Source organism: Mustela nigripes, chromosome 3 (assembly GCF_022355385.1).
Source record: "Mustela nigripes isolate SB6536 chromosome 3, MUSNIG.SB6536, whole genome shotgun sequence".
In the NCBI taxonomy this organism is placed as follows: Eukaryota; Metazoa; Chordata; class Mammalia; order Carnivora; family Mustelidae; genus Mustela; species Mustela nigripes.
The window spans coordinates 127,062,396-127,078,068 of record NC_081559.1 but is presented as its reverse complement, the minus strand read 5'-3'; the positions used below and the strand labels follow the sequence as shown (position 1 = coordinate 127,078,068).

Sequence of the window (15,673 nt, the reverse complement as noted above, 5' to 3'; positions counted from 1 at the left end):
CGGCTGAGTGTCTAACTCTTGATTTCCGCTCAGGTAGTGTGGGATTGAGCCCTGCACCATGCCCCACACTGGGCACGGAGCCTACTTGGGATTTTCTCTCTCCCTCTCCTCCTCATCCCCTAACACATATGTGTGTGCAACCACACTCTCTCTAAAAAACCCAAAAAACAAAACCAAAAGAATTAAAATGAATCCAATCCTCTAATCTTCACATAAATGCCATCCTCCAAGCCCTAATATGTGTCAATCAAACCTCTATCTGAACAACTCCAGTAACAAACCAACTCACAACTTAACAAGCTCTTTCCATCTTTTTAAAAAAAAAATTTTGTTTTTATTTTTAAGTAATCTCTATACCCAGTATGGGCCTTGAACTCATAACTCCGAGACCATGAATTGCATGCTCTTCCAGCTGAGCCAGCCAGGTGCTCCCTACCTCTTTCCATTTCATAGGGAGTCCAAATCTATCTCCTTTACTCATGGTCCTGGTTCTGCCCATGAAAAGCCACAAAGGGTAGGCTTAAGTCTCTTTTATTTAAATACCCAAGTGTTAAAAGTCATTATTATGTGCTCCTTTAGATCTTCTCTATTTTATTTTATTTTTTTTTTTTAAAGATTTTTTATTTATTTATTTGACAGAGAGAGATCACAAGTAGATGGAGAGGCAGGCAGAGAGAGAGATAGAGGGAAGCAGGCAGAGAGCCTGATGCGGGACTCGATCCCAGGACCCCGAGATCATGACCTGAGCCGAAGGCAGCGGTTTAATCCACTGAGCCACCCAGGCGCCCCAGATCTTCTCTATTTTAGATTAAAATGTTTCTATTATTTGTGTGGAGGGGGGGCAGTTACAAACAAAAATGTTTCCCGAGCCTGGGTGACTCAGTTGGTTAAGTATCTGCCTTTGGCTCAGTTCATGATCCCAGGGTCCAGGGACAGAGTCTCGAATGGGGCTCCCTGTTCAGTGGAGAGTCCACTTTTCCCTCTCCCTCTGTCCCTCCCTCCTGCTCCTGTGCACCTTCTCCTCCCCAACCCCGGCTCTCTCAAATAAATAAAAATCTTAAAAAAATGTTTCCGTTAGTTGTTCCTATAATATCATGGTTGATATAGCTTTCATACTATCTTGACTGGTCTTCTGAGCAAGCTACAATGTGTAGTATCCCTCTAAAACAAATTTTCATAATTGTGTTGTAGAGCAGAATTATAATCTGCCTTGTCTGTACATTATACTTTTACTAATCCAGCATCACATTTATTCCTTTGTTGGCTTTATCAATCCTGTGACTCATACTGAACCAAGTCATGTAAAAGTTTAAGTGTTTAGACGTGTGCTATTTACCAGGTGACCTCCATCTTGTATTTGTATGGTTGTTTTTATTTATTTATTTTTTTAAGATTTTATATATTTATTTCAGGAGAGAGCATCCCAAGCAGAATTCACACTTAGCCCAATGCAGGCCCCGATCCCATGACCATGACATCGTGACCTGGGCCAAAAATCAAGAGTCACATGCTCAACTGACTGAGACACTCAGGTGCCCCTGTATGGTTGTTTTTACAGTAAATACAAGGCTTTAATTTCATTAATTTCCATTTTGCTAACTTTAGTCAATCGTTCTGCCTGTCAAGGTCGTTTTGGATTCTAATCCACACATGAGCTCTTTCAACCAAATTGGATTTTATCCAAGTTGTTACAAATATAAAATTAAAAAAAACCAGGACTGAATGCAGCAGCATGCTCCTTCCAGCTTGCCTACAAGGGCAGCCCTTCATGGATCCATTTATTCAGCCACTTAAAAATCCACTTAGCAGTGAAACCAGTAGAACTTCTTCACCTTATACCAAAGGTTGTATTACTGAAAAAGTGTTAACACATACTTTTACTTTAAAGACAGGTGAATCAATTCACCAAGTATACGATTACTGCTTTAATTTATAATTAATAACTCATTTCCATATTTATTAATTTTTATATCCAGTTAAGTAAAGCTTTGAGCATAAGTAATTTTGGAAACGTGTACTTTTACTTTGACCTTTGAAATGGTTAAGACTAAACTAAACTAATAATACTTTGTCCAAGGAGATAAAAAGATAACCTTTGATCAATCGATTCATTACACTGAAGACTTCTGTAAACCTAAAAAAAACTGCCTCTTTCCAAAGGAGTTCAAAATCAAGGTACCTCAAGGTATCTCAAGGTACCAAGAGTGGGTATGGAAAAAATTGAGGAAACAACTACTGATCTTAACATCTTTTTCCTGAAGACTACTGAAAAAGAGTACCTCCTACTTGATATTATTCTTAATCTCAAGAGGCCTGTGAGGGTATGAGATAGGAAATGACTTTCCTTTAGGGAGTCCAAAGAAAATTTCAGGATCAAAGAATCGCCATTTTGCATATTAACACGTGATCTTATTTCCTTCAACTCAAGTAATTACAGTTTGAAGTCAGCACAATGAATCGCTTTTTCTATAGACAAGACCTCCCCCACTTAATTAATTTTAGGATGCTCAACCAATTAGAAAAATTATCTCTAAGATATTACTATTAATAAAGTACTTTGCAGCTTAAAAGGGACCTGCACACCTTTTTTTACTTCAAATAACAAAAATCCTGTAGATAGAGCAGGCATTCTTGCTGTCTTTTTCTAGATGAGAAAACTGAAGCTGAAGATGTTTGAACTTCACCAAGGTAACAAGCAGAGGAGCCCCTGAAGTAATCAAGATATTGGAATTACAAATACTAGGCTCTTGGAAAATTTTCAAGAGTGCTGTCTAGGCTAAAATGACCACAGAGGACTTAGAATAACCTACTACAGTCTACCTTTGAACAAAATGGGTTTGAACTGCTTAAGTCCATACATGGATTTTTTTCAATAAAGAGAGTACTGTAAATGTATTTTCTCTTTCCTATGGTTTTCTCTTCTTTTTTTTTTTTTTAATTTTTTATTTTTTATAAACATATATTTTTATCCCCAGGGGTACAGGTCTGTGAATCACCAGGTTTACACACTTCACAGCACTCACCAAATCACATACCCTCCCCAATGTCCATAATCCCACCCCCTTCTCCCAAACCCCCTCCCCCCGGCAACCCTCAGTTTGTTTTGTGAGATTAAGAGTCACTTATGGTTTGTCTCCCTCCCAATCCCATCTTGTTTCATTTATTCTTCTACCCACTTAAGCCTCCATGTTGCATCACCACTTCCTCATATCAGGGAGATCATATGATAGTTGTCTTTCTCTGCTTGACTTATTTCGCTAAGCATGATACGCTCTAGTTCCATCCATGTTGTTGCAAATGGCAAGATTTCATTTCTTTTGATGGCTGCATAGTATTCCATTGTGTATATATACCACATCTTCTTGATCCATTCATCTGTTGATGGACATCTAGGTTCTTTCCATAGTTTGGCTATTGTGGACATTGCTGCTATAAACATTCGGGTGCATGTGTCCTATGGTTTTCTTAATAACATTTTATTTTTAGTTGACTTTATCTTAAGAATACAGTATATATAGGGACACCTGGGTAGCTCAATTGGTTTAGCCGCTGCCTTGAGCCTAGGTCAGGATCCCAGGGTCCTGGGATCAAGTCCTGTCTCGGGCTCCTTGCTCCGCAGGGAGTCTGCTTCTCTCTCTACCTTTGCCTGCCACCTCTGCCTGCTTGTGTGCTCGCTCGCTCGCTCTCTCTCTCTCTGACAAATAAATAAATAGATAAATAAATAAAATCTTTAAAAAAAAAAGGAATACAGTATATCATACATACAACATAAAAAATATTTGTGAATTGGCTGTTTATATTATTGGTAAGACTTCTGATCAACAGTACAAATTAGTAGTTACATTTTAGAGGAGTCAAAGTCATATGTGGATTTGACTGTGTGGGGGTTGGTGCCCCTAGTCTCCACACTATTCAAGGATCAACTCTATTTCCCTCCTAGATGCACAAAATTATTGCTAAGGGGGACAAATGCTAAAGGAATTATTCATCGGCATTAGCAACACCGGGGCCCACAGAACAAGCGTGAACATACCACTTACACTGACATATCAACTGTAAATAAATGAAGGGAGACAAATTACTGACACTTGAATTTCAAAGACAGCTATAAAGTTTGGGGGAAAAAAACAAAGAACGAAAAACCAAAACCCCACAGCACTGATGAACAAGTCTACAGGGTGCACCTGGCAGGTACTTTATTCATTTCACAAACAGGAAACTCGGGAATTTTAGTTCATTGTTCATTTGCATGAATAGGAATTAGTGACAGGTATCCTCTTTCCATTAGACTCTTTCTACATTGTCCTAAAAAGAATATATAGGTGACATTACATATATAGGAATATAATAGATGACATTATATATGCTTGGGAAATCTGACCACCATATTGCCTCCTATGTAGGACATAGTTAGGACATTAACAGGACACAGTGCACGCCTTATCCAAAAGATCATGGCAAAGGGACATGCTTATGATCTATGTCTTGATCCCTGCCCATATGACTGAACAAGTGTGGGACCTGATAGTATAAATTAATTCAAATTCATCAAAGATTGGGGTGCCTGGGTGGCTCAGGAGGTTAAGTGTCCAACTCCTGATCTTGGCTCAGCTCTTGATCTTAGGGTACTGAGTTCAAGCCCTGTGATGGGCTCCACTTAAAAAAACATATATACATACATAAATGATTAAATTCTCCTAGTAAAAGCCTCTAAGACTGAATCTTTTAATAATACAGCAATGGGCTTTATAAAAAACACAAGCTTTAAAAAAAAAAAAGGGCTGAAAGAACAAGAGTGAGATTTAACTGATTAAAGAATGATTTCGATTCACAGATTCACAGATAAAGCAAAAGATGTGCACACCTCGCACCCACAATTCCACTTCAAGGTGTGGCTCCAGAACTCAGCATATATGTTCAAGGAGGCACACACCAAAAAATCCACATAGTATACTATTTTTTCTTTTTTTTTTTTAATTTTATTTCTTTGACAGAAAGAATACAAGTGGGGTGAACTCCAAAGGGAGAAGCAGGCTGAGCAGGAAGCAGATGCAGGGCTCCATCCCAGGACCCTGGGATCATGACCTGAGCCGAAGATAGCTGCTGAGCCACCCAGGTGCCCCATACTGTCTTTTATAAGATGACACACAACTCAGCCTAAAATTTCCTTAGGGGAAAAGAGTGGGAAAATTGTGGTATAGTCAAACAATAGGAATATAATTAAATTAAACCAACAGAATGTAGTTAAAATTAAACTAACCTAGCAATTAACACCAATAAAATAGAACAAAATATATTAATACCAATAAATTTCCCAAAATAATATCGAACAAAAAAGTTTGAGAGCATGTACAGTAAAATTTCATTAATATAAAGTTGAAAAGATACATAAACGATTATACACTGTTTACAAATACTCACAAACATAAGTAGTAATCATTTGGAAACTTTCATAGAAATAATAAACACCAAATTCAGGAGAGTGGTTACCTCTAGCGACAAAGAACAGTGAAGAGTATATACAAAGGGCTTCAACTGTATCTGTAATATTTGTTTCCTAAACAAAGCACAACAAAATAAACCCTTCTTTCTTTTCCAAAGAAAAGAGAATGATGAAAAAGTCTATACTAGGCAAATATAAACCAAAAAATAAGATTCAAAATTAATATCAAACACTTCAGTACCCAAAACTGCACTACCAAAAAAAAAAAAAAAATATATATATATATATATATATATATATATGTAAAACACAAACAAACAACTCCGCAGTATGTAAAAAGTAAAGAGTAAATTAATGACAAAGAGTAACTCTTCAGTAAGCTGTGAAGACCTGAGCCCCATAAACACCTTACAAATCAGCCCTCAAATTTACTGGAGGGAAAAAAAACCACTCTGACAAAACTAAAAACAAAACAAAACCATGTCATAATAGATACTAACATCTTACCCCAAAACTCAAGGGACTATCAAGAATATACAGATAGTAAGTCTCATCTCATGAACATGTATGGAAACCAGAACCAACCATGAACCAACAGTACACTTTTCAAGCACACACAGAATATGTACACTCGCTAACCAAGTAACTGGCTACAAAATTAGCTTAAAAAACTAAATAATCAACATAGTCTACATGCTCTTACCTATGTGAATAAAGTCAGAAATCAATAATAAAAACATTGTTCAAAAGGAAAAAAAAAACCATGTTTAAAACAAAAAACACAAGGGGTGCCTGGCAGTCCCAGTTGGTAGAGCATATAACTTCTGATCTCAGGGTTGTGAGTTTGAGCCCCACACTGGTATAAAATAAAATCTTAAAAAACAAACAAACAAAAAAACCACATGAAGCAGGGGTGGCTCTGTCAGTTAAGCGTCTGCTTTCAGCTCAGGTCATGATCCCAGGCCCCAGGAATAGAGGAACAGAGCGCCAGAGGACCTGGCTTCCTGCTCAGCAGGGAGTTGGCTTCTCCTTCATCCTCTCCCCCTCTCCCCTGCTTGTGCTCTCCTGTGTGCAAATGCACGCACGCATGCACATGCTCTCTAAAATAAATAAAATCTTTGTAAACAAAACCCAAAAAACCAAAAAACACATATCCCTAATTATCTCAAGGGTTGAAAGAGAAGCCATGAGAGGAAAACATTTCAGAGTAACCAGTTCCCTAACATTTGTTTACAATTTTTCTTAGTTTCCTATGAGCACTCTTTAAATCATTATCAAAACTTCTTTTCCTGAGCTAGCAGATTTGTAGGAGTAGGTTTCTGTTCTTTTATTATCAAACAGGTCCTTCTAGAACAAAACCCTACGGAGTCCTTCTGAATCATGAGTGGACTTGAATGATCATGTAGACTAGATTAAGCAAAGGTGCTAAATATATATAAATACACCTGGAATAGAATGTATCTTGAACAACTTTGGATCCTGTTAAAACAATGTTGATACGATAAGGAGCCTTCCATAAAAAGTTTCTGCTACATGCAAACAAATACAGGGAAAATATAGTAAGTGCAAGAAAACACAATACAGTTAGAAAGAAACAATTAGATCAAGGATAGTAGATGTCTCAAAGTATCAGCTGGCCACCAACTAGTAAGCTAACCAGGGATGATGGGGGGGAAGATGAACATGTTAGGATTCACAGGGGACAAAAGACTATTTTTGCTATGAACAGCATCACTCAAACCTACATAGCACTGGTCAAGTTTGTGTTACTCTTTCAATGGACATCAGGAAATTATGGTAACATTTCAAGAAGCAGCACATAAAGTTAAGATGAAACAGTAACCATTTCTCATTCAAGTCACTATTACTTATCTTATCTCATTTATTCATTCCGTTTTATAGATGAGGACAACAAGGCAGATGAAAGATGCTGCCTAAGCTCATATAGCTGGTAAGGAGCAAAGAAAGGACTTTATTCTTGTTTTATAGAGGACTTCACTGTTATTTTATCCTTTATCCCCATTTTGTCTAAGTGGATGTGGTATCTTTTAGTAAAGGGGACTGAGGCCAACAAAAGAGGTCTGAATGGAATTTGTGGGAATCCAGAAATACCTATGATACAGGAGAGTATGGACTTTGGAGTCAGAAAGACCTGGGTTCAAATTCCAAACTCCAGTTTAGTCAGTTCCTAGCTCTGGGATATGACAGCTTCTCTTTCCTCACCTGTAAAATGGAGCCTTCATCATGGATATTACTGTTCAGATTCGAAGACCTGTACCAGCAGAAAAGGCCCTATAAATATATAAATATACTAGCTGTATATTTACATTCTTCACTACACTACACTGTAGTCTTTTAAAGAGGAAATCAGAGGGAAAATGCCTTTCAAGACCCATGATCAGGAATAATTAAATATACGCATACATGCTTTTAAAAAAATAATGCGTACTATAATTAAAGTAAATAAGCAGAGTTTTCTCTTTGCATAGCTTAATACAATGCCCACTTCAAAAACGTGCACACAAAAAATCAAGTATTAATGCTGCTTCTGACTTCAACTTACTGTTTCTCCTTTACCCTCAGTGGTAGGCAGAAGGATGCCACTCAAGAAATTATACCCTAATTCCCTAGAACCTGTGACTATGTTACTCTACACGGCAAAAGGCACTTTGCAGATGTGATTGAAATTACAGACTTTGAGATGAGATTATCCTAGATTATCCAGATAAGTCCAATTTAATCACACAAGTCTTTACACACAGAGAACATTTCCCAGCTTTGGTCAGAGAAATGGGATGACCCAGGAAGAGGACCTGGCTGGCTGCTGCTGTCCTTGAAAATGGAGGAAGGAGACCAGAAGCCAAGGAACTGGGTATGTAGTGGGTTCTACAAGTTGAGAGCCGCCCTCAGATGACAACAAGAAAATGAAGAGCTTAGCTGCACGGTTGCAAGAAAGTATATTCTACCAACAACCTGAAAAAGCAACCTGAATGCCTCAAAAAGGGAACCTGGTCCCACTGAAACCTGGATGTTAGCCCACTAAGAAACATGGCAGACTTCTGACATACGCTGTTATGTACTATCAACTTATATAGAACTTTCTTTCACACTGTAAGATAATAAATTTGTGTTCTCTTAGCTGCTTTAGAGTACAGTGGTTTGTTATGACAGCAACACAAAACTAATGTACCTTCTTTCTCCCATCTGAATAAAACGATCACAAAATTTTATATAAATGTCCTTAAATCCTTTTTGAAACAAAAAGAACCAAACTGGCCAATGCAGGTAGCCCACCCAGTGGAGGCTACCTAGCACGCATTCCCATGTTCTGAAGCACAAACTCTGCACCAGGCTCTCTCCTGCTCCAAGAGCTTCACTGTGGCATGCACCCATCAATACTCATGTCCTTCCTTTCTCTCTCAGATTTGACCAGACACACACTAACTGTCGGCTACACCTGAAAATAGGTAAATTTTTAAGAGCAAACTAGGAGAAATTTAGAGAGCTACATCATAGCTGTGAAGAGTAAAAACTTACAAGAGAAGAGAAAAGTAACGCCCCAAATGATGCTCAGTTTCTTTATTTATAAAATGGTAACCTCACATATCTTTTGAAGCAATGAAAAGTGAAAACCTTTTGATATTGTATACAAACTATAAGAAGTGTGAAGAATGGTTCCTAAGGATCTACTACACAGATGGTGCCCAAAACTCATGTGATGAAGAGTTCCACATAACTTCAGCCTGGATATACTTTATGGATTAACTTAAATTTCAGAAAGCAGAAAATCTGACAACAGGAAAAAAAAAAGATAAACTCTAGAAAAATATACACAAAAGGCCCATGACAGACCTGCAGAGGAATGCCACAGTACTACCCCTAAAAAATAGTGCTTTTAAGGGCGCTGGGTGGCTCAGTCGGTTAAGCATCTGCCTTAGATCATGATCCCAGGGTCCTAGGACAGAGCTGGACATCGGGTTCCCTGCTCAGTAGGAAGCCTGCTTCTCCCTCTCCCTCTCCTCCTGCTTGTGCTCTCTCTAATAAATAAAATCTTCAAAAGTAAATAAGTAAATAAGCAAATAATAGTGCTTTTAAAAAATATAGAAGTCCAGGACTCACTGCAGGTCTTCTTAAACAGCATCTTCAGGATAAGACCCAAGTTGCTTGTATTGAGAAGTTCAGTAGGAATTAAAAGGGAGATGACTACAAGTGAATGATAGCAAAGGGAATCCAGTATCTTTTTGCCAGGTGTCTTTTATTCTCAAGTGAAGAACAGCAGCTAGAATGTATTCTAAAACTTGCAAAGAAATGAGGTTGATGAACCAAATAGGAAATTTTCACATAGAAAGCAAAGTTAGAAAAGAGGACAAGGTAGGTCAGTATTTGGCTCTATCTTTTATAGCAAAGGACACAGCCTTGCAGTTCAGGATAAGCAAAGAATAACAAAATGGAGCAAGCACAGCTGGGCCAAAATGAGAGGGAAAAACAGCTAAGCTGGCAAAATTAGAATCTGCTCAAAAAACCAGCAAAATTACTGGCTACTGCAAAAGGCAGTGAGCTGTCGAGATAGAGTGGGGGAGAAGGATCAGAGAGAAGAGAAAATTCATTTCATGGTGGAGCAGGAACAGAATGAAAACAAGAGAGACAAGAGCACTGAGGAAGAAGAGAGGGGCATTATTTGAGATAAGGAGGAGGCAGGGTCACCAGGAGATGAAAGGAAAAAGGACGAGAACAACAGCACCATGACCTCTGGGATTCAACGGAAGTCCCAGTAGCATTATAAATGTTAGGGGAAGCAAGCAGCAAGCAAACTGGTTAAGAGAGAAAGAAAAAAGGAAAGGGATACTCAAAAATCTTGCAAGCAACAATTTAAGTAGACCAGAATAACTGTCTACAGCACCTGGGTGACACAGCTGGTTAAGCGTCTTGACTCTTGATTTTGGCTCAAGTCATGATCTCAGGGTCCTGGGACTGAGCATAAGATATTCATATTCTCTCTCTCTTTCTCTCTACTAAATAAATAAATAAATACAATCTTTAAAAATAGAAAAAGAATAAACTGTCTAAATTCTAGATGATGTTAAAAGGTATATTTCAGACATGTTTTAGCTCTCTCACTGAATAAAACTAAGACATATAAAAACAGACAAAATAAAACAATACAGAGATGAAAAAGTTCCACAACTACGAAGAAAAGCAATGGAAGGATTAATACAGAATTCAAGCTGGTGGAACCCTGGGAAAGGAAGACGTAGGTGATGAGGATCTGTGTTTCTTTAGCATGGGTGTATAATAAGTCATTACTGTTCTTTAAAACCATTAAACTGTACATACATAATATATACATACATATGCTTTTTATATGCATGCTATATTTCATCATAAAATAAGTGGCATTCTTCTATCTCCAAATTTCTTAGTTGTTTTTCCCCTGTTTGTTTTCTGAAGATAATCTAACAAACTTGTTCATATAATGAAATAAAATGGTTGGTGTTTCTGGCCTCAGGTTTTGCGACAAGGAGCTCCACCTCAGACCTAGCGAATCAAAATCTGCTGGGGTTCAGACCACTGAATCTTTATTTTAAAAAAAGAAAAGCCACTCTAGGTGACTCATGAGAATCTAAAGAAACTCAAGTTTGAGTCTCCCACAGGATAGGTCTTCCTTCTGTCACAGCTCTAAAGCTCTACAAAATCTAATGCCATCGTTCCCCAAGTCCTCTAGGATTTTGCCTCTATGTCGCATGTTTTTGACCTTTCAACTTCAAGTCTCCCCTACCTTCACACACATACACACTCCAGCCCCTCATATTCCTGCCAACCTGATCTTGCAGTCAGCTCTTCACTTCTCACCCTTTCCCTCTCTTTCACAGTCCTCAATAAAATGGCTCACACTATGGCTCTATTTTTAATTTTCTAAAACCAGTAAGAAGTATATGTGAGATTGATCAAGCAGCAAACATGTACTCCCAACTACCTACCAGACATTTCCCCCATGCCCACCTGCAAATCCCTGTGCATCCTTCTAATTTCAGCTCAACTACCACCTTACAAATAAAGTCTTGCAGCACGTCTTCCAAGGGCCCAGCTACTTAGCTATTATTTTTTATTATTTTATTATTTTTTATTTTCTTACATAGCACTTGTCCTCAAAAGATTTTAAGAAAAAGAAAAAAAAAAAGCATGTGCGAGTGGGGAGAAGGGGGAACAAAGAATGAAGGAACAGTGGAGGGGATGAGAACGATGCAATAGGGAGTAGTGGGGTTTATTAACAATCTTAAAAGAATGGATAAGCAAGAGTTGGTCAGGTGAAAAAGTTTTGACCTAACCTTTCGGGTGGGGGGCAAGGCAAGAGGGTCACTTCAGATAGAATACAACTGGGTTTGAGCATCTGTTTGCCTACCTGAGTGGCAAAAAGGGCAAGGATGGTTAGTGATCAGGTTAAAATGGTAGGCAGTTGCTAGAATTTTAGGAGCAACAATTATAGGCTTATTAAATTTTTCTCTTTCCCTATTTGATAATTATCTGGTTATGCTATTAGGCCAGGCTAGTTAAAAACCAATTTCCATCTATATCTAGATTTAAATGACACATTTACCTAAATGAGTTTTCAGGAACAAGACACTATCAATGAAAAATATTAAAGCTACATTTTAACTGCACTTGGCTCCAGAGTTAAGAAAACAAGCATTTCAACGGTATCATCATGATCATGGAAAGTTTTTAAAAATCTCTTCTATGAAGTGGAAACTCCAAAAAACAAGATGTGAATGGTACTTCCACATCTGTCTCCATTTTATCTCATTATTGAGAGAAATGTAAAAATTAAAAATGAAAACATTATAAAATAGGGAAAGAGAAATGGGAAAAGTAGCAATTTCCTTCATTCTAAGGATATATGTTTTTCATACTATGAATTTTGAAGACATCCAGGATGGATATCACACTACTGATTTAATATCTTTTTGTGGGGAGGGCCACATTAAGTGTAACTTACAACTGTGCATATATTTTTAATTAAGGAGACATGGTAAATGATTTTGGCCAAAGTCAGTTAAAAAAGTGGCAGAATCCAGGGCGCCTGGGTGGCTCAGTTGTTAAGCATCTGCCGTCAGCTAAGGTCATAATCCCAGCATCCTGGGATCAAGGCCGACACTGGGCTCCCTGCTCGGCGGGAAGCCTGCTTCTTCCTCTCCCACTCCTCCTGCTTGGGTTCCCTCTCTCTCTGTGTCTCTCTCTGTCAAATAAATAAATAAAATCTTAAAAAAAAAAAAAGTGGCAGAAGCAGGCTAAAAACCTCCTACAGTCAAGTTATTAATGTATATTAACATGAACATAGTGGTTTGTTTGGCTATTCTTTCATTAATTTAACTAAATGTACAAGACCTTCTACTAGGCTCTTCCTGAAATACAAAGCAATACTAAACAGCTTTTCTGCCCTCCAGAGGCACATAATCAAATACAGATGCCTACGCAAGTACCTATGAAACAGTCTGGCATTAATAACAGAAAAATACAAAGTGTGATGCACCCAGATAAAGGAATAGTAGTCACTGCCAGCCAGGATACCAGAAAAAGCCTGACACATCAAAAGAGCTTAATATATGTTGACTCTGAGAGCATTATGGAAGACCTGGGTTAGACTTTGAAAGATTGGTAGACTTTCCACTGAGAAGGCACTTGAGGCAGAGGGAAGAGTAGGAACCAGGAAAAAGCACAGAAATCAGCCACCAGGCCTCACTGCCAGAAGGCAGGGAGTAGTGGGAAAGAAGGCTACCAAAGCAAACAGAGGCTAAAATACTGGAGTTCCTAGAAGGTCAAACTAAAGAATGTGAGCAGAGGCTGTTAGTCTCCTAACAGCCAGGTTTCAGAAAGACTAATCTGACAGCAAAACTAGGTTGGCTAGAGTGGGGAAAGTGTTCCCTTTAAATTGCCTGGGAGTTGTTTCTGAATGAGGGCAAGTTCCAAAAGCACCAGCACCAGCTTTCTACTATTTGTAGTTCCACTACTCTACCCACAGTAGATGCTCAATTAGTAAGCTGAAAGAAGGCAACCTGCAAAGGATAATTTTGCACCTTCACCACTTCTATATGTCTATATTCACTCCTCTTTTTAATTCTCAAACACATTCATATCATAATTAACATAAATTTCCTCTCCAGCTCAGGTTTACAGCCTAAATAAAAATTTTCCAATAGGCTTTCACCAATTCTTTCTCCTTCAAAACATGCTGCAGCTTTTTGTAAAAGGTGTAAAAATTTGCTACTAAACATTTGCAAAGCATTCCTCTACCCAAGACATTACACAGAAAATCATTCATTCTGTACAGTCACACATCAAAAAAAAACCTTGCTAAAAAGACAGGTTTGGGACAGCAAGTTTTTTAGGCTGCAATCAACATGCTTCTTGTATTACTTACTGAATTTGCTACATCACTAGTGCAACCACAAGCTGCTGCTTATGTTTCCAAAGTTGTGCAAAGGGCCCAAAGTTGTGCAAGAGTCCTCACTGAAATCAGACTCTGGTATATAAATAGTTGTAACACCTGAACAAGCCTTAGTTTTATTATTAGATTCAAAATAATGCCAAAATCACAGGTATTAAGTATATTTTACAAGTTTGTTTACTTATCCGCGAAATACACTCAGATGTTACTTCAAGCGAGAACAGCTGAATTTCTTTCTGCTTCAGAAGTACATGAGGTCGCCTAAAAATGGGCAGTTGCAACCCTGACTCTGATATATCCAAGAAATCACAGTGCCTCCAACACGCACAGGCACACATACGCAAGCACACACCCAGAGCACTGAACGGCCTCCCATTACTACCAAATAACCCCAGTTTACACGTGGCAAAATCGACAGACCTTTCACGCTCTAGTGACCTGGAAAGGGACTCCCCAGCCGCCGAGCGACGGGACAGGACTTATTCTGACCCGGGATTTGAGGGTGTTAAAAAAAAAACTTTTTTTTTTTTTTTTTTTTTTTTTTTAAGGTTCCCTTCTCTCCTCCTCAGCTGGCCGTCCCACACCAGGAGCACCTTGCCCGGCTTCTGACAGCTGCGTGTAGGATGGAAAAGGTGGGAGCGACTGATCAGGAAACGCAAGACCCTTCTCCCATCACCACCTGCTCTCCTCTGCCTGCCTTTTTCCTTCTCGACGGCTGCGAAGAGGCCCAAGGTGAGGGGCCCCGGAGAAGGGGTGCAATCACCTAAGTCAGACCCTGACGGCCCTCGGCTGGGCCGCTCCTCCTGTCACACAGTTCCTAGATCTTAAGTCGCAAACGGCTGCCGAGGCCCCCAGCTGCAGGGCTGCCCAGGGCGGGGGCCGCGGACAGGGCCTGGCCAGGCCGCGGCCGCTCGCAGTGCCCACGTCACCAGCTCCAGCACTGCGGAAATGGAGCGGCGCGGCCGGGAGGGAGGCGCCGGGCGGCGTTGGCGCCCGCGCCCCTGCCAGACGCCGTTTGCCGCTCAGCCCGGGCCGGGAGGCCGCCGACGCCCGCCTGGCCGCACCCGGGGCCCTCACCTGTGTCGCCGATGATGATGTACTTGAAGAGATAGGCGTACGCCATGGCCGCGGCCGCTCGGTGCCAGGGCACACGGCTCCTCCTCCCGCTACTGCTCCTCCTCCTCCTCCGCGCCCCTCACCCCGGCGCCGCTCGGCCTCGAAACGCCAGGCCCCGCCTGCCGCAGCCGTCGCCGTCAGCCGCCGGGAGTGAGGGGCCGAGAGGAAGCCGGACAAACTGACACCCGCAGAGCCGATGGAGACAGCTCCCGGCCGAGCCCAGTCGAACAATAACAGCCGCCGCGGCGCCTCCGCCCCGCCTCCGCGCCGACCCGGAAGTGCTGCGGCTGCCGGCGCCTCCGGAGGAAAGGGGAGGAGCTCCGCACGCCGGCCGGAGCCCCGCCCAGCCAGAGCCCCGCCCCGCCCCGCCGGAGCTCCGCCCAGCGCCGAGCCGGCCGCGCCCCGGCCGCGCCCCGTCCACCGTGAGCCGGGCGAGGCCGGGCGCCGGTTGTTCCGGCACGTTTGAGCGGGCGACGCCGGCGGCCGGGAGACGCTGGGGGAGGGGAGGGAAGTGGAAGGTTCGGTTCCGTCGCCGCGACGCGCATGGGCGCCGCGTCTTTCCGCCTTGCAGTGGAGGCCCGGGGCACGTGTGGGAAGGCGGACGTCGCGTTCGGTGCAGGGCCCCGCCCTGGGCTTATGAAAAGGTGTTTGAAAATGCGGGAGCCGCTCGG

At 40.9% G+C, this 15,673-nt stretch overlaps 1 protein-coding gene across 1 annotated transcript in view; it reads right to left on the bottom strand.

Moving 5' to 3' along the window:
* The window catches only part of RAB2A (RAB2A, member RAS oncogene family), a 90,509-nt gene extending 75,212 nt beyond the window's left edge, over nucleotides 1-15,297 (bottom strand). The window contains exon 1 of the mRNA XM_059394623.1: nucleotides 14,964-15,297. Coding sequence (XP_059250606.1) covers nucleotides 14,964-15,009 — 46 coding nt within the window. The 5' untranslated portion in view covers nucleotides 15,010-15,297. The remainder of the gene's footprint in view (nucleotides 1-14,963) is intronic.
* Between the last annotated feature and the right edge of the window lie 376 nt (nucleotides 15,298-15,673).